A 19,318-nucleotide genomic window follows, 5' to 3' on the forward strand; every position below is an offset into this window, starting at 1 on the left:
AAAGGGTAGTGTTTGAGGGGATGGTAGTCCTCTGCACATTTGGGGTAACTTTAGGCATCCTAGGTATTATAAATGGAGAACAACGAAAAAATAAACTGAAAATAAGTCTCTTTTTCAGAAGAAAGTAACGAGCGACAATAAAACTCAAAACGACAAGAAATTGTTCCGTATATGGAAGGACCTCTCCCTTCCCCAACTTTAAGCTAAAGTTGTTCTTAATTCCTTAAGAACGACTGGTCAATTACAAGCACTGCTCTCCAGGAAAAAAAAGTATTTTTAGAGCACTATAAAAATCTCTGTTCTTTTTAAGTTTTATTGTAAATTTTTACTTTCATTTGAAGAAATTCTTAAAAAAAATGGGACAGGCATTGCTTTGCTTTACTTGATAGTAATTGATATTAGCACACGATCCATCTCCTTTTCATGAAGTTTCAATTCTTTTTCTATGTCTTCAGGATCTGCTCGTGGATCTGGTGGGGGGAGAGGTGTATAATCCGATGAGAAACTACTCTTCACTGGACGATTCATTTCTTTAACTGAAAGATAAAATTGAATTATACTATTTTCAGCCATAGATTATTCAAAACAATAAGATAGACAACACTAGACAACTTACGTAAAGTAAAGACTTTTTCTGTCATTTAGTATTTATGGTCAAGACAGGCAAATTTCAACGAAAAACCGAATAATTTGAAATATTTTAAACAAAATAAGTAATTGGGTTCGTTAAGCAATAAGCAATTTCGTAGAAACGTTAGATGGCAGTGCATTTATGAAGCAATCGGCTATCCAAAGTATTTAGTATAGCACACTTACTTAAAATATAAAAGCTACACAAACCACGTCTATAAAACATGGGACAAACAATAATAATCTTTGACAAGGTGTTCATTTAAGAAATAATAATCTGGTTAAGAACTAAATGCAAAAATCCTTACAAATTTCAAATTTTACCTTAAATTATCTTAAATTGCAACTTGGAGCAATTGAAGGATTTTCCATCCTGTAGCATTGCTCAGCATTTCTTCAAAAATTGCCATGTGGATAAGATAAAAAGTTGCAAGGACAGAAAAGCTTACTTGACGTTACTTAGGAAGAATTATCTCTATTGCATACAGATGAGCATAAGATTAACATCGCTGCTAATCCCAACATCGCTATGACTTCAATACTTTCTGAGACCACACTACTCTATCATTTCTATTTTTTGGTACTGTTTTTCGTTTTCGTTGTTTTCTTTCAGTAGGCCTATCTGGATTTTATTATAATCTTTGGTTTCTATACAAAAAGATGAAATTTTATGCTTCACTCTTGCTAAACATTTTTAAGACTTCTCAGAACAGTAAGGGACATATTTCAAAAAATTACAAAATTAATTGCTGACTCCTCAATAACCAAAAGACAGACGAGGGTTATTGTTATTCAAATAGATGTGGATTGTTTGGTTGTTTTGCTTTTTTGTATATCTTTTTTAAAGATAAATGAAACATAAGTTCAAAAATACTTGTTTGTCATAATTTTAAAAATACTAATGCATAATTTCAAAAACAATAGCTCAAAAATACTTGATCATCATTAGAGAATCAAACTCTGTTTTATCCTCTGTCCAAATTTTTAAGTCGTAAGTGGAGCTGTCTGAAGTTTTGATTAGTTATTAACATCCATTCAGAGCTCTTTTTTCATGCACAGATTTTAAATTGAAGATACACACAAGGAAGGTCTTAATATTGGCGAAAGTGTAGTGTTTACCCCAGTATGCACTCCTGAGTGTCATTTTAAGGAAAAAATTCGTCTTCTTTTATGTCCCGCGTCATTACCCTCATGTCGAGTGCTCTTAAGTTTCAATTTATATTTCAGAAGCTTTTAATTTTAATTAAAAGTTTTTAATTTTAATTAATTTTTAAGTTTCATTTATGTTTATTTAGAGCTTCAAAGTTTTTTGTTTTCATCCAGATTTTTAACTTAAAATACAAACGACGAGGGTTTCGCAAGTAGTAACAGTTCGGTGCTTACTGATAATAATCGTTTTAACAATAAAAAATTATGTCGTTTTATACTCAAATTTGTAGACCTTAAGTGAAGCTCTCCTAAGGTTTAACTAGTTAATTTACACCTTTTTAATAAAAATATTCATATGATAATTCTGTTTTCTATCTATGCTTCTCAACTTCGAACTACAATCAATGGAAATCTCACCAACAGTAACAGTGTAGTATTTACTCCTTTTTGGCTGATCAAGTAATTCAAACAGATCAATGATTATAACTCCACCGACCAATAGAAATAATTCAATGTCCAATGCTGAAAAATTGTGTATCAAATATCAGTTAATGGAACAAAAACATAGACTATCAAGTAATAGGATAAATGAAAATTCTAAAGCCAAGATCTTAACTGGTTCAATAAGATTAACAAAGTTTACTCACCTTGGAAACCATATGAAAAAGAGTATTGGGGGCCAATTATGCCAGTTCTTAGTGGAGGCACCATGTCCCTTATCACCGCTGTTTCTAAAAAATGATTGATCTTTATTGTTATTTTTGGTCAATGAAGACAAGCCACTATACCAATTAAGACAGGTTTTCAAAATATCATAGCTAATATGGTACAGTTGACCATGCCATATATGGCGCGGTCGTGTATAGGGATGTATTTTAAGATATAGAACAACAAGGCAATGTCACTTTCATTAGAAACCTCCTATTTTAGTGGTCCCAAATTAATCGGTGTTTCACTTACCACCAGTATGGTTTTCGCTATTTTACACCTTAATTATTTTTTAAAAAACTTACCTTAGTTTCAGATATAATAAATTTTTTCTCCGGAAGAAAGGATGATATTTCGAAACCGCATCAGTTAAACATAGGCTATATAGTAAAAAAGAGTAACAAAAATCTTGGTATTCGGTATAAGGCAGGCTTTTATATAGCATATTTTTACTTATTAGCATAATTATCGTGCCACTCCTTAGTTTTAAGTCATGAGATTGAAAATCAGAAATTCCAATTGAATAATGGAATTCTGGCGTGAAGTCAATTCCTCATTTCTGCTTAACCTTCACAAAATCCCACATTTATAGGTATCATATTCTCCTGGGGTTCAATTGTTATTCTTGATGTTAATTTTCCTCTGACTGCAGATTTCATTTCCTCTGACTGCAGACTGCAATTCCTCCTTCCTGCTTAACCTTCACAGAATCCCACATTTATAGGTATTATATTCTCCTGGGGTTCATTGTGATTCTTGATGTTACTTTTCCTCTGACTGCAGATTTCATTTCCTCTGACTGCAGACTGCAATTCCTCTTTCCTGCTTAACCTTCACAAAATCCCACATTTATAGGTATTATATTCTCTTGGGGTGCATTATGATTCTTGATGTTACTTTTCCTCTGACTGCAGATTCGTTTCTTCTGACTGCATACTGCAATTCCTCCTTCCTGCTTAACCTTCACAGAATCCCACATTAATAGGTATTATATTCTTCTGGGGTTCATTGTGATTCTTGATGTTACTTCTCCTCTGACTGCAAATTTCGTTTACAATTCAATATGATTCGCGCTGTCACTGGTCTTCCAACTGCATATTTAGTCGTCCATAATTTCACTTGTGATTAATTTTGATGCTTACCATCTTATGACTATTAACAGCAGATATGGCTGTTAATATGCTGTTATGCATAGATGGCATAGGTGGCAGCAGAGATTGGCCTAACAGCAGATATTGTTGTGTTTCAAATAACTGTCAAGTGAGGTAGAAGTCCATCCAAAGTTCCTTCAGGAATCGTGACTATTCTTTACATTAATCAAATAATGATAGAAGTTTGTTGTGAAAACAAATTTACGGGAATTTCAAAAACTAGAATGAAACCAGACCTTACCTAGAATGAAACCTACACTACAGGAATTACCATAACTGAAAATCCTATGAAAGATAATTACAGATTTTCACATCGACCAAAAATGAAAATAGCTTTTAACCAAGAGACAAAGAGATGTGTATCCTTATTTTTCGCCGCCACTAGTGGGGCACTGAAACATCATAGAGGGATGTTTAACGGTTAATTTGAAATCTAATTGTTATATATAAATACTTTTCGTAGTAAAAAACATAATATTAAAGTAAAATGCAATTCCAGATAAAATCTACATCTTCATACACAAGATGATATATCATAAGTATCTTTAATATCTATGGTTAAGTTGTTTGTCTTGAGTAAGATGTCGCATTTGACAGACAACCCTGTCTGGTATAATTTGATTCGTTCTTTACTAATAAAAAGTCGAAGTATTTCATCTCTTTGATATATATTTACGGAATGTTTTTATGAAAATAGTAGCTTGGATAGAAAATAAAGACACTGTGGTTCGTTCTTTACTAGCTTCTTGCTAGGAAAAAGCCAAAAGATTTTTCATGGGTGAACATGTAATGATACCCAACCGCTCAAGAGCCCCAACAGACCTAAGCTGACTCCCTTTAAGTCTTTTTAAACGTAACCTATGAATCCTCTCTTTTTTTCATTTTCAGTTGAAATAATAATAATAGTTATTCCTCCTAAGACCTCCCAAGATGTTTTTTCTGCGTTAGGTTTTTCTTCGCCTAAGGAATTGCAGCTTTAGGTTTCAAACTGAAAACTAACATTTTTGGGCTCTTTCAATCCCCTTTGCATACCCTCCAACAACAATATATTCTATTTTATCCAGTCTAGAGCCTGAAATGTGTTCTCATAAGATTGAAGTTCCTTTTACTCCACCTCAAGAGAGAATTGAGCTTGGAAGAACTTGTGTAAATATTGTGGTATAAAAGTGTAACTTTAAGAAATAGATCTACATCAGTAAATAAGGCCCGTATAATGCTTTTGCCGAATATAAGTTAGCATTATCCACTTTACAAATTCCCTCTCTTCAAGAGCATCGTCTCAGTTTGATCCTGGAATTTGGCCAATATCTTCTCAGAAGTGATAAATAAAGATCGATACTACCACCAGTTTTAGAGAAACATCGAAGTACTAGCTCGAAGAAAATTGACAGATTAACAGCACCTCCTTCACGCACAAATCGTTTTTCCAACTCATTCATCCCTTTCTTTGTATCAAAGTATAACAACTGCTGATTTTATCCTATTTGTCTTCTGATTTTTTTGTCGTTTGATTTAATCCTTTTTTTTGTAAGCACAAGCACCATTTAGTTTTATGACTACGAGAGATTGTGCAAATAAAACGTATTCCTATTCCTATTCCTAAATTTTTCTAGAAAAAAAAAATGCAAATCTTTCCCCCTTACATTTGGTAGCATAAGAACAAAGCAGTAGAGAAAAGAAGGAGTACAGGAATAAAAAAGAGATGGACACTGGAATATAAATTTAAAAAGATACATAAAGCAAGGAACGATAGAACAGAAACAGGCACGATCACAGAGCCGGTGGAGAAGGTTGAAAAACAGGAACAAAAGAACATAAAACAAAAACAGTAACCAACGGAAAACCAAGCACAACAAGAAACGAAGGAGAAAGCGCAAACACAACTAGAAACAAAGGAGAAAACACAAACGCAGAAATAGACGTTTTAATGAACACAAAAAGGAACAGATGAATGAGTACGTGACAAAACACAGAAATGGACATGACAACAAATAATTCAAAAGAACTGACTAGGAATTGAAAGCTCTAATACTCTTATTAACACTCAAAGTTTTCAATTAGGGCTCTGGATTGATGGTAAACACATAATATTAACTGAATAATAAAGAACAAAAGATCGTACGTAGATATGAAAGAAAGAGTTCCATCGCGAATTCTGGGATCTAGCAGCTTTTCTAAGTGGATCACGTATTAAAGAAAACAAATTCAAAAACAACTTTTTGGTTACGCATATACCAGATACATAAATTCCTGATTCATAAATTCAAAGGGAGGAACTTAGAGAGAAAGACAGATATGAAAATCCAGCTGAATAAGTAGCATACAAAATATGAGCAGTATGAGAAAACAATAATGCTGTCAAATTGAGCACGAAAAACAGACGCAAACAGGATGTAAGCGATAGCTCTCAATAAATGTCTAGTTTTATAAAGATACACCAAAGACAAGGAGTATCAAATTCCAATTGCGATATATCTGCCTCAACATGAGTTAACAACAAGTAAGATGTCAATGAGACTTTTTGACATAAAACTTTTAAGTCAACTTCACTTCACAAAGACGACAAATACGGTCATGATGAAGACTATCGGCTTAATAAGTCAATTAAGTCAGTCAATTAATTAAGTCAGTTCCTTCATGGAAATGATATTGCAACTGACATTTGACCAATTAGCATTTGAGCAATTGACATCGTTGGTCACACTCGTGTTGATTTTAATTAAGATTAACTTTATGTCTACAGGCAAGCATTGGAAGGTAAATTGTGCATCCACATTGATTCAGATATAACGATGGTGGGCGAACAAACTGTGTAATTGTTAAACTATACAATTCAAAAGCAATCCCACATTTCCTATAAGTATCAATTTTTTGAAACTTTTTCACACAAGCGAATAAAAGCATATTCCATCCGATATATTCACGAATTATTTACTTCACTTTCCTTTTTTTTCTTTTTTGTCTCTTGTTTCAAGGGTTCCATCTTTCTTCCATGTATTTTCGGTGTCATTTTGTGGCACTGAACTACAATTCTGACCCTAGAGGGTAAATTTGTCGTCAATTGAAAATTCTGAGATTGTCAATTGATTTATACTTATCAAAAGCTATGTATTGAGCTTCCAGGTTTTAGAGACAGCAATGCCACGCAGTTGCAGATCTGTTCATAAGGATTCAGTTTATATCAAGTTAAGTCATTTGATGTTTTAAAAGATTATGTATAATTTCGTATCTGCTATTATGGAGAAGGGCTTGTGGGTCGTTGAACAGATGGAAGAAGGGGCTTATGCCTAGAAAACTGTACTTTGTACTAACTGTACTAGTGTACTTTTACTCATAAATCTTTTAATTTTCTGTAAGTATTCAGGGAAATTTTAATTAGGGTCTAGGGAGGAGGCATAAATTAATTTTTAATTCACCTTTGCTTGGATTGATTATGAATATAAGTGAAGCAGGGTGATAATTCTTCTTTCTATGTAAAGGACCGTTTTCTCAGAAATATAAAAGATTACATTGCTTACCGGCAAAAATACTGAGAGGTATAGGGGCATCTTGAAGATCGCCAGGTAATTTCCGAGGAGGAAGTAGGTGTTAAGAGGATTTTTTTTTATTGACATTAAAATCTAAATATTGGTAACTTTGTATGGTAATTCTAATGACACAAAACATTTTACTGTTAAAAATACACAACAAGAGTTACAAAATTGAGATAATCTACTCCAATTAGGAAAAGGGGGGATACTTTCTCAACAATTTTCTATAATTTACGAATTAAATCAGTTTCAAACTCATCCTAGCTAATCTTTTACGATTCACTTCTTTCAAATGTATTCAATAGCTTTAATCACTTGTTACCACATAAAAAATAATCAAATGCCAGAGTAATTGTGTTGATAATAGCACAAATTTTTACGCTACCAGCCTTTGTTGCTACTAATCACTTTACATGTATTAATATATACAATTTAACAGCAGGCAGTGGGAGCGTGTAAGAGCTGTAACCCCCTATTTTACCTTAGAAAGGCACAGATAAGAGTTAAAAAAAAACACTTTTTTCAAATTAAAGTAAGGACACCATTAAAAATTAAAAGAAACGGATATTCATGGAATGACATTTATCGCAATCACGCTTTAGGCGTCAATCATTTCAATTAATCTAGATGGCGAAAGTTTATTGCAAAACAAATTTATGGGAGTCTTGAATATGAACCTGAAACTCCAAGAAAAGTTTTAAAAGGAAAACTGCATCATTAGAATTTCCACAGCCAAATTCTCTATATGAGAGAATCAGTCTCCCATGTTCAGCTGCGAGGAAAATTGCTTTTTTGTTTGGAAGCAGTAAGTTTTTTATTATATAAAGAAAAAAGATAATAAAGAAATACAGAATAAAAGAGAAGAAAGAAATTATAAAAATAAAAGAGAATAAGAGATTTATAGAATAATAAAGAAATAAAGAAAGAAAAGAGAATAAAGTTTTTTTTCTCCTTCTTTAATTTTTTTTGTCGCAACCACCACTCGGTCACCGTCACCACCAGAAGAACTCTGAAATATCATGGAAAGACGTATAAAGATTCATTTGAAAACAAATTTTAACATATACTCGATTCTTAAAAGTAACTATAAGTAACTTATAAGCATAAGTAACTGATTCTTATAAGAAATACGACTCGTGAGAAAAAATACATCTTCAAATAAAAGATGATGTAACACACGTATATTTTGGTAAAATAAAATTTAAAACCGTTCAGTTTTTGATTTCCTTTTTTTTTGTCAACAAAAATTTAATATAGAGAATAATAAAGTAAGAAAAGTCATTACCAGAGGACTCTTTTGGCTTTGGTGCTATTGGTGGGTTCTCCGTCAAAATTACTTTCAGCATCTCATCCAGGCTCACTTATAAAATAAAAAAAAAAATATGTAAGCGCATCTCAAAAGATTTAAACATAATTAACCTAGACTGTTGTTAAGCTATCTGTTCGCTACTGAAAAATGCCTGGATTAGTTTTCTGGTTAGGTAGTTTCTGAGCTTTGCAACAAATTGCACGGTAATATAAAGTCCCTTAATTAAAAAACATATTGGTTAATTTGAAAATGATTTGCCGAATAAATAAATGGCATAGATTAAACTATTTCAATAAATGACGGCTAAGTAATATTATCATTTTTACGTATTAAACAATCATGTTATTTAAATAATTTATATTTAGAAAACTAATAAATTCAATAAATAATTGATCAATCAATTGCAAATGATCTACTCCCTTATGAGTAGATCATTTGTTAACTTAAGAACGTTCAATAACAAAATATCATTTCGCAAGTCTCAGTAACAGCTGACAGTCTCAAAGACAAAGAGCCTTTAGCAGATTTTTTCAGCACCACAGGGAACTTCCAAAGAAAAATCCAACAATATAAGTAAAAGTTCAAAAATGGATAAATCCTTTTATTAGACAGTGATAATTCCCCCCAAAAATACTGGATCTTTCGGTCACATGTGTACCTAGATTCCAACAGCTCAGGAAGCTGACAAGAGGCTAGTTTAAAACAAACTGTGAACACTAGTTTAAAATCTCTTACTAATTGTAAATCAAAGCACTGTCTAACCAATGTACGTACATCATAAATAATGTGCATCCTATGTCCGTAAAGATTTCTGTCAAGGAAGTTAGCACAACAGGAAACTTCCAAAGCTGTCAAATTATTCAATGAAACTTCTTTTTAGCTCATTTTTATGTTCTCCAAGCGGGTGTGCTAGAATATTCTCAGGGACTTTCTTTTCCTGAACTTTAAGAAGAAAATTATGCTCCATCAAATAAAAAAAAGATGCTTTTTAATGATCTTAACTTTCATTGACTTTGAATATCTTGATCTCTGGTAAAAAAAAAGGATGAGTTAAATGTCTTTTCTATGATTTCTGGGAAGTTTGGAGTCAGCTTCAAGTTTTCTGTCACTATTCAAATCTCTTATCAGAGCTATACAAGCTATGGCAACACCACCCAATGGATTCTGAATAGTTTGACCATACAAACTAAAAAAGTTTTAACGGACGAGAAAAGGGAGGATTCTTGAAGGTTATCACACGACCTTAATAATTTATTTAATTTGTATTAGATATACATTTTTGAAATGACTTCAGAATTACTATATGACCGGGAATTTATAATTTTCTTTTTTTTATATGCTCCTGAAATCAAACCGATTTCTAAAACAATCATTCCCCTTGGTGAAGAACTGTTTGAAAATAAGTTTGTCAAATTATCAATTCTTGGAAGATTAGTTTCTCAAACAGATAGTTACTACAATGCTATGGAATCAAATTATCTAATGTTAATTTATACTAAAAACATACATACGCCAGGGGCCCAAGGCAAACATATTAATTCACTTAAATATAAGTTCAAAACAAAACAAACCAATGACTTCAAAATAAATAAATACATTAAAAAAATTATATTTTTGGTACCAAACTAACGAGGCCCCCCAGCTTTTCATCCCCCTGAAAGTTTCTATCATTTACCATAAATTAGTTTCATTCCTGCTTTTCAAACCATACCGGAAACGTTTTCGTCCTTAATCCAACAACTCCTAACAAAAGCCCCCAAAAACTCTGCCTGGTAATTTAGGGCCAGGACTTTATTTTCACTTCCTCAAGGTTTGATAAAAGGCTTTTTTCCGTCTCTATAAACAAAATTCAGTAGCTGAAACGTCAATTCGACGTTCTGCGTGTCATCTGTGGGTCCGAACTTTATCCTTTTAATCTTATCTTTTATCTTATCCTTTTAATCTAATCCTTTTAATCTTTATCCTTTTAATCTATAATATCGTAATATATTTGAATCTACTAATCTATTAATCTTTTATAGCTCCAAGTCTATAATGCATATAACATTAATGATGTTTTTATCTTATCCTTATAATCTAATCCCTTTAATCTTCATCTTTTTAGTCTATAATATTGTAATATCTTTTGATTTACTAATCTCTTAGTCTTTTAATGAATAAAATACATTATGCATATATATAGCAAGCAAAGCCTCTTTGGCCAAATAACTTTTTAATTTTTGTAATAGTGTTTTAGCTGTAGTAAAATGATTGATTGAGATAATATTAATGATGGTTTCAAACTATTATTTTATGCGCTGTGTCCACACTGCTATGCACTTCTATGGTGCTATGCCATGGTGCTATGGTGATATGGACTGTCCACACTGACTTACAATTCCTGTCACACCTAAGAATGTGTATTAGGTTACACTTTTGGTAAAATTATAGCAGTTCATATAGACTGACTTACCAATAAAGTAAACATACAATTCGATGCCTTTTTTTATGCTCTTTACGAATGTAATAATTGCTCCTACCGTAAATTCAAATTTAAGTACTTTTTGAGTTCTTAAAAATTATGAATTTTCAAAAAATTTTGACAGTTCATATAAATGACTTAACAATAAAGTGAACATACCACTATATGCCTTTTTTATGTTCTTTACGAATATAATAACTGGTTCTATCACAAATTCAAATCTAAGCACTTTTTGACCTCTTAAAAGTGTCGAATTTTCAATTTAAGTATGAGTTATCGCTCATTTTCCACAAAATAATGCTACGTTTTCTCAGCGCCATCTTTTCTCGGTCGTTTTCGAATAATAATGCTAAATTTTCTCAGTGCTAAAATTATCTATAATAAGGTTAGTTTAGGTTAGTTTGGGTCAAAAAGTACTTAAATTTGAACTTACGGTAGAAACAATTATTATATTTTTATAGAGCATAAAAATGGCATCTAGTGGTATGTTCACTTTATTGGTAAGTCAGTTATATGAACTGCGATAAATTTACCACAGTTTTTGTGCCATCACGCTAAAAATAAAATCTTTTTTCACAAATGTACGTAACTTATGTTTCAGACAAATTTCTAAAAGGAAAAGTCCCTATTTCTATGCAATGGCGTGTTTGAGTGATTACGTGTCTGCTAGACATTTCATGCCCTTAATATAACAGAGGTGTAATCAACCTCACGAAATAGGGAGATCGTGACCCTAAAATTGTATAGATTAACGCTAAGGATACCAGGATAGATACCAGAGAAACTGAACATGCTTAAACATAGTAATTTCGCAAAAAGTATAAAATATTAAGGTAAGTGACGTCATAACTTTTCTAATTATTCATTGTTCTACCATACTGTATATAGTAAAACAAACTGGAGAATTTAGTTTAAAAGTGATCAAACAGATACAGCTAACTTCAGTTATTTTTATGGCATCCTGACAGGTGAGTGTAATCATTGCATTGCTGGAACATGCTTAAAGAATGAAATATTATTTGGTGATTTACTGATGCATCACAGTCGCAAATGGTAAGCGTCAGGGTTCAAAAAATCACCATCTGTAATTCTAAAAACTCTTTTTTATAAATATTCTCTGAGACCACACTGGCTAATCATGATAAATTATAAAATCGTAAAGAAAAGAAGAAAACGAGGACAATAAACAGCCAATGAAATAGTTAAAAAATATGCAAATATTTCGGTCAAGATCTCCGCTTGACCGTCCTCAGTGCAAAATAAAACTGATAAAAATACAAAATACCAAACCTTAAAACAAAATACGAAACTAACATAAGATGACCCTTTCTTAGTAACGGTGAAAGGGCAACTAAAGGCTTTTCAGTTTTATTTTGCAATGAGGACAGTCAAGTGGAGGTCCTTACCGAAATATTTGGATGATTTTTAAAATTTTTCACTGGATGTTTATTATCCTCGTTTTCTTCCTTTCTTCACAATTTCATGTTTTTTTTTAATTTATCTTATTCCATAATGCATAATAGTAAGGTCATTCAACATTCAAACAATCAACAGAGCCGGAGCATATTGATAAAAGCAAATTCAGTAGACATGCTAGTGTTTTGGTTCTATTATTTTCTGGGTGGAGCAGCTAAAACAAACGAGAAAAAAAGACAACAAATTACATTAAATCAAAACCATAAAATATTATGTAGAATCTCTGAAAAAAAAACCTTACTTTGTTGGAGGACCGTGGTGCCAAAGAGAATGATTAAATCCAAGAAATTACAACTATACAAGTAAAGTACATTATTTGTTTTTCCACAGAGTACTACTTGGAAAGGTGCCTAGTCACAAGCCATCGACACATATTCTCTGAATAATTAATTAATGCGGCAAATTATAATTAATCACATATTCTAAAATATTCTCTGAATAAACATACTACACAAATGTACACATTGGTTGCTTAAATCAGCGGTGTAACTAGAATTTAATTACAGAAAGATTATAAGCCGTGAGGATGGGGGGGGGAGAGGATGTAGAAAAATGAATATAAGGTGTTAGATGAACAAAGAACACTTTAATTTTCAACTTTTTTCTTAAGAGAAGGTTCTTAATCATATGAGTCGCCTCTTAGTTACGACAATAGTTCGAGTCCCCAGTAATTTACCTGATTGAGAAATTGTAGGCCATGTTTTAACTTCATTTACCCTAGGCATATCCCATTGGTGTGACCTCTTCTGCCAAAATATTCTAAGAACAAACGGAATCTTTTTGTTAACAAGATATGTTGGAAACGTAGCAAAAACTCCAATTCTTTCGAATGAGTGAAGTTGAATTTGTGCATCTTCATTAAAAATGTTTTCCACCCCTAAACCAATTGAAAATTCTTCTTCCACAATCTGCAAAACAAGAATATTAGTTAACGACAAAGTTCACTAGTGAATGTTAATCTGACATATCCTACGGATATTTGTTTTAGTTAATAATTTTTAATCTACTCATTTATTGAATTTCAAAAAGTTAACTAAAACTTTCAATTTGCAATTAAACGAACCTTCATCCGATTATCTACGACCATCCCTTTATTGTAGTATGGTCAGAAGAAAACAAAATACAAAGATGCCACATTGTTCTTTACTAAATACCCCAAATTGGGGTATTTTTGTTGGAAATATAATTTGCTTAAGGTTTTCCTCGTCTTCAATTTTTCTGTTGCTAAAATATAAAGTACGAAGAGAGGGATGTATTCCGGAAACATTACCCTATGCAGAGCCTACTATTACTTTTTTGGTAGGTAGTTACTAACACATTGAATAGGAGATATACGGACACAATGACATTGAAGGATAGGGGTTATGCGGACACATTGAATAGGGGCTTCAGACACATTGAATAGGGGATATTTGGGCATATTGCATTTGAGCATAGACTAGTTCTCACGATTTTGTATAAACTATTTCTACGACAAGAGATAAGGCCTTTCTCACCACATTGTACAGGAAGATATGGGGCATTTGGACACACTTCATTTGAGATATAAGGGGCATAAAGACACATTGTATAGGAAGATACGAGATTTCTTTATTCTTTCATAATATCGAATTTAACCCATTGTAACACCATTATTTTTTCCAAGATAATGGACTAACTATTATTCACAGGGAGAAAAACTTTTAAAAATATCAGTTATTTTTGGTTTTAATACCTCGCTCACAACAGACAATACCAAATTAGGTTTTATTCAAAGGTGTTCCAGTGACGCTCTCATAAAATTACCAAAAGGGGAATATTTTTGTTCGGAGGAGAAGGTAACTAAAAACCTCGTGTTTTTTTAAATGGTTATTTTCCTATATTTGAATTTTTTTCATATTGTTGTTATTTTGTTAGTTAAAGGGCACGTGGTTGTTGATCTCATTTCAGGAGATTTTTTTTACCTTTTGGGGGGATTTCCTTAGCAGCTCTACTTTCTTTGGTTACTAGTTTCTGGAGTAGCTAAAACGTTTATTATTCTATTCTCGTAATTTTCGGTGGGTTACATAAAATATACAGAAATTTCAGCATTTTTGGAACGTTTTATTGGTGAACTAGGTTTATACAAAACTTTCCATGTGATCACTTTATACCAAACTTTTTTTGTCAGGGTTACACGAGTTGAGGATGGGGTTTTGAGGTTAACTGAGTACTGTTGCAATATTTTAAGATTCGACCCCTCTTTTACAAGGGTTTATGGTTTACATGAGCATTTGAACACCAAATTTTTTTTTTATGTTATTTTTTTTCCATTTCTTACCTTTAACCAATCTTAAGGTGCAGCTTTTTTTTCTAGGGTCTCACCTTTTATCGGATGCTTTGGGGGTTGACCCTTTCTAGAATCGAGAATTTGACCGTAATTTCTTTTTTCTTAATTATAAGGCAGGTCTTCGGTACACCTCGGTGAAAACCCGAGAATTTATACTTACTTTCAACTTTTATTGTTCCTGATCTTTTTCAAGAGTTTTTTGTTTTATCGTGGGAAATACGGACATGTTGGTAGAGATCCATCCTAAGCACGTGTTTTTTTTTAATATGAGGCTTTTTCAGTTTTATTACTTTTTGGATGGATCAAACTCTGATTTTGCCACTATGTCTTAGGGCGCTAACCCTTTCTAGAGGGTATTTCAAGAGGGTTTTGCCAGAGCCCTTGGCTGTCACTCAGTTTCAGAAGATCTTTAAGTTCAATCGTTTTGAATTAGGCATTATTGCCTTACAAATTTAAGGGCTATAAGCGAATTTTTTCAGTATTTAAGAAATTTTAACTTCAGTTTAGTAGTGTAGGCCCAATGTATTCCACAAGGGCCCTATCTTTTCAAATCCCGAACCAGAAAACCTTTTTTTTAAACTTCTTCAAGATGCAGACGTTTTTAATTTTCTTCAATATGCAGCTGTTTGTTACATAATAAGGTTTGTTTCCTTATGCAAATTATTTCTTTGAGTGCTACGTAATAGGACTTGTTAGAGTTCAGGAGCCGCTAGTCAAGATGTTAGTCAAAGATTGACTAGCAAGATGCTAGTCAAAAATAGACGTTAAATCAAAGTTTTGTCTTTGATTGTTTAAAAACCTATGGGTGTATGGAGAAAACATCCACCAAATCAAGATGCATGCATAGATGTTACATCATAGTTTTTCTCCTTTGATTGTTTAAGAACCCACGAGGGCCAGGAAAAAAACTTTCAATGGCCGCTAGTCAAGATGCAAACGTACCCGTTACGTAATAGTTTCTTTGATTGTTTAACGACCTAAGGATGTAGGGCGAAAAACCCTCAAGGGCCAACCAAATAAAGATACAAACATAGATTTTGCATCATAGTTTTTTCTTTGATTGTTCAAAAAACCTGGGGATGTAGGGAGAAAAATTTCAGGGACTTCCCAAGTAGGGAGTCTCCAAGACACCCGGTACCCTAGCAGCCAAATCCAACGGAGGCCCGTGCATCCAATTTCACTGAGCCTCTAGCCACCATTTCCCACAGGGCCTATAGCATTCAATTCAACCACGGGATTAGCATCAATCTCAAGTTGGGGCCCAAGCAACCGATTCGAACAGGGGCCCCTGCATCCAATTCCATTGGGCTCCTATCATTCCATTCAACCGGGGGTCTAGCACTCATTTCCAAAGAGGGTCCTAGAAACCAATTCCAACGGGAGGTCCTAACAGTCAATTCTGATGGGGGCCTTAGCAACCAATTCCAACGGGCCCTTAGCATTCAATTCAACCGGGGGCCTAGCATCCAATTCCAACGAGGGCCATAGCAACCAATTCCAACAGGGGCCCTTAGCAGTCGATTTCAACGCGGCCCTAGCAGTCAATTCCAACGCGGACCCTAGCATCCAATTCCACTGGGCCCTTAGCATTCAATTCAACCGTGGCCACCAGATCCACCAAATGTGATAAGTGGACTACACTGTACTACAAAAGGAGAAACATATTATCCCGTATAAAAAAAGGACTTGAGCTTGAACTACTAACATAAGTGGATTATCTAATGGTAGTGCCTCGAATCCCCTAGCGGCCATGTTTTCTAGCAAATGTTGAAGATCCCGAGCTATACATGCAGAGGGTACCCACATGTAGAGAAATCCCTGTTCGTATCTTTACTGTAGGTATATCGAAAGTTTAAGACAAATAAAGAAAATGTGACAAAACGAAAAAAATATTCGGTTATTAATTTAAAAAAAAATCCACAAATAAGTTTTTTAAAGAAAAGTAAAGAACTCCATTAAGCCGAAAATGACCAAAAATTAAAATTAAGTAATCTACCAAGAGTAAAACTACCCCAAATCAGCATCGATAAATAAATGAAACCCTAAACGAACAGAAATAACAACAAATAACGGATTCAAACTCAAAACGAGCAGAAATTAACATGAGTAGGGCTCAAATACTCTATGCCTTCCCAAGGCCAGAAGATATATGCAGTTTACTGAATATCAAAACAAAGTGAAAATAAGGTCAAACTCTATAAGGGTCAGTGTTCTAAGCCTAGCTCCTAAACTCTTGATCAAACTGAATTTATCAGTCCAAAAATATTAAAAAATCGGAAAAAAGGTTTATTCTGTTTATTCTAAACCAAATTGAAAATACGGTTAAACTCTAAAACCCTAAAAGAAGTTTGGTGTTTATCCTTACTCAAGGTCTGTCGGAAATTTAGGACAAATAAAGAAAATGTGAGAATATAGAAAAAGTATTACTTTTCTAGTATATTTTAAAATGTTTGCGTGTCACAAAACGCTCTTTGGAGAAGGGAGAAAAGATTATCGTCTAGTTTTAGACACCTGAAAATAAGACGCTTAGCAAGAACAAATTTGACAGCAAAGCTTCACCATATTGGGAAATGTAAAGCCCTCCCACTAAATGTAATGAAAATGCCAAAAAATGTTCATGTACTGCAAAATGTAAAACCCCATTTCCCGAATATTAAAAAGACTTGAGGTTGCTAAAGCAAAGGGTATAATTCAAAGAAACTTTAACTTGAAAGCCGTGTGAAATTGACAGAAGGTAAAGGGCTCTTGAAAAGAATCCATGAAATGCCCTGTGCGGGATATGCATTAACCCGAGAAAACAATAAAAATATAAAATGTTTTTTAAAAATATACAAAAAAAATATGTTAAAACACCAAAATATAAAGCAAAAAGCCCCAATTCAAAGAAAGTTGAATTTAAAAGTTCTTAAATAAAGAAAAAATCGCTTAATGCCCTCAAGTATATAAAACAAAAAGGCCTAATTCAGAGAAAGTTGAACTTAGAATGCTTCTGAAATTCAGTGACAGCCAAGGGCTCTCAATGAAATCTCATGAAATACTCTCTAGAAAAGGTCAGCGCCCTAAGGCACAGGGACAAAATCAGAGTTTGTCAATCCAAAAAAATAGAAATAAAAAACGGAAAAAGCCTCATATGAAATAAAAATGAAAGCCACGTGCTTGGGATGGGGGGATCTCTCCCAACATGTCCGTATCTCCCACGATAAAACAAAAAGCTCTTAAAAAAGATAAGGAATAATAAAAGTTGAAAATAAGTATAAAATGCTGGGGTTTCCGCTAAGGTTTACCGAAGCCCTGCCCTTCAGCCAGCCCTCAAGCCCTGCCAGCTTCAACCATCGGTTCAAGCTGATCGCCTACCAGATCTTTCTAATTTTATGAGAGCATCACTGAAACACTTTTGAATAAGATCTAGTCATGCATTATCTGTTGTGAGCGAGATAAAAATACAAAAAATGAATGGTATTCTTAAAATATTTTTTTCCCTCTGTGAAAACGGTAAGTCCTTTATTTTGGAAAAGAATTATGATGTTAAGTCTGATGTTAATTATGATGGGTTAAATTCCATGATCATGAGAAAATATAGAAATATCGTATCTTCTTATAAAATGTGCCCGTAGACCCCCATGGCTCAAATGAAGTGTGTCCGTATGCCCAGTATCTTCCTGTGCAATGTGGTGAGAAAGGCCTTATCCCTTGTCGTAGAAATAGTCTACATAATGTCGTGAGAACTAGTCTATGCTCCAATGCAATGTGCCCGTATAACCCCTATGCTTCAATGTCATTTTGTCCGTATACCCCCTATTCAATGTATCAGGTACTATCTACCAAAAAAGGAATAGTAGGCTCTATATAGGGCGATGTGTCCGGAATACACCCTTCTCTTCCTACTATGTTGGGATAAGATTGGTAAGGGTTGGGGGCTCAATTGGAGCAGTTGGCCCGGGTGCTAAGGCTAGGGGCACCCAGGTTCGGTCACTTTTATCAACTTTTTATCTTTGATTCGGATTTTTTCGCTTATATTTGAACCGGAATGGGCACTGTTATTAATTTTTACACGGGTACCAACAAACCTAGGAACGGCTCTGATGAGGACCATGAGAGAAATTTTTCAAGGCTAATGAATTAGTTATCAAATATCAAATCAAAGCTGAAGATAATAGTAAAATAATGTGATTTTGAAATTTGTAGCTTAAAGCGTTTTTGAATAAATAGCCGTGTTTCTAAAACAGAGTAAGCCGCACCTAATAATGTTGAATATAATAAGGACTGAATATTTTAAAATGGTTATTCGTATATTCTGAAGAGCCTATTGAAGCTTTAAGTGAAGGGAGGGGGCTAGGCCCCCAAATGAGCATTCCGGAAATAGTATATACCCTTCCAAAGTCCAAAAACATAGAATAGATAATTATAAACAAAGAACAAAATCGATAGTATACCTAATGTTATAAAATTTGAAGACAACGAAAGAGAAAACACAGTCACCTAGTTTCTTAACACTAAAAATGGACAGTTAAATATAAAAAGAGGAGGAAATGATATTAAACAGAACTAAAAAAAAGTTAAAAAATACTCATCTGCACGTGTAATGTTTTCTTAAAT

The 19,318-nt window shown here is 33.4% G+C and overlaps 1 protein-coding gene across 4 annotated transcripts in view; it reads right to left on the minus strand.

The window, feature by feature from the left end:
* The window catches only part of LOC136038576 (dynein axonemal intermediate chain 7-like), a 140,809-nt gene that overhangs the window by 79,883 nt on the left and 41,608 nt on the right, over positions 1-19,318 (minus strand). For all 4 annotated transcript variants that reach the window (XM_065721759.1, XM_065721757.1, XM_065721756.1 and 1 more), the window contains 4 exons: positions 13,091-13,322; positions 8,454-8,528; positions 2,197-2,301; positions 383-536 (listed from right to left, as the gene is read on the minus strand). In XM_065721759.1, the coding sequence (XP_065577831.1) occupies positions 383-536; positions 2,197-2,301; positions 8,454-8,528; positions 13,091-13,322 (566 nt within the window). The remainder of the gene's footprint in view (positions 1-382; positions 537-2,196; positions 2,302-8,453; positions 8,529-13,090; positions 13,323-19,318) is intronic.

This window comes from Artemia franciscana, chromosome 18 (assembly GCF_032884065.1).
Source record: "Artemia franciscana chromosome 18, ASM3288406v1, whole genome shotgun sequence".
NCBI classification, from domain to species: Eukaryota; Metazoa; Arthropoda; class Branchiopoda; order Anostraca; family Artemiidae; genus Artemia; species Artemia franciscana.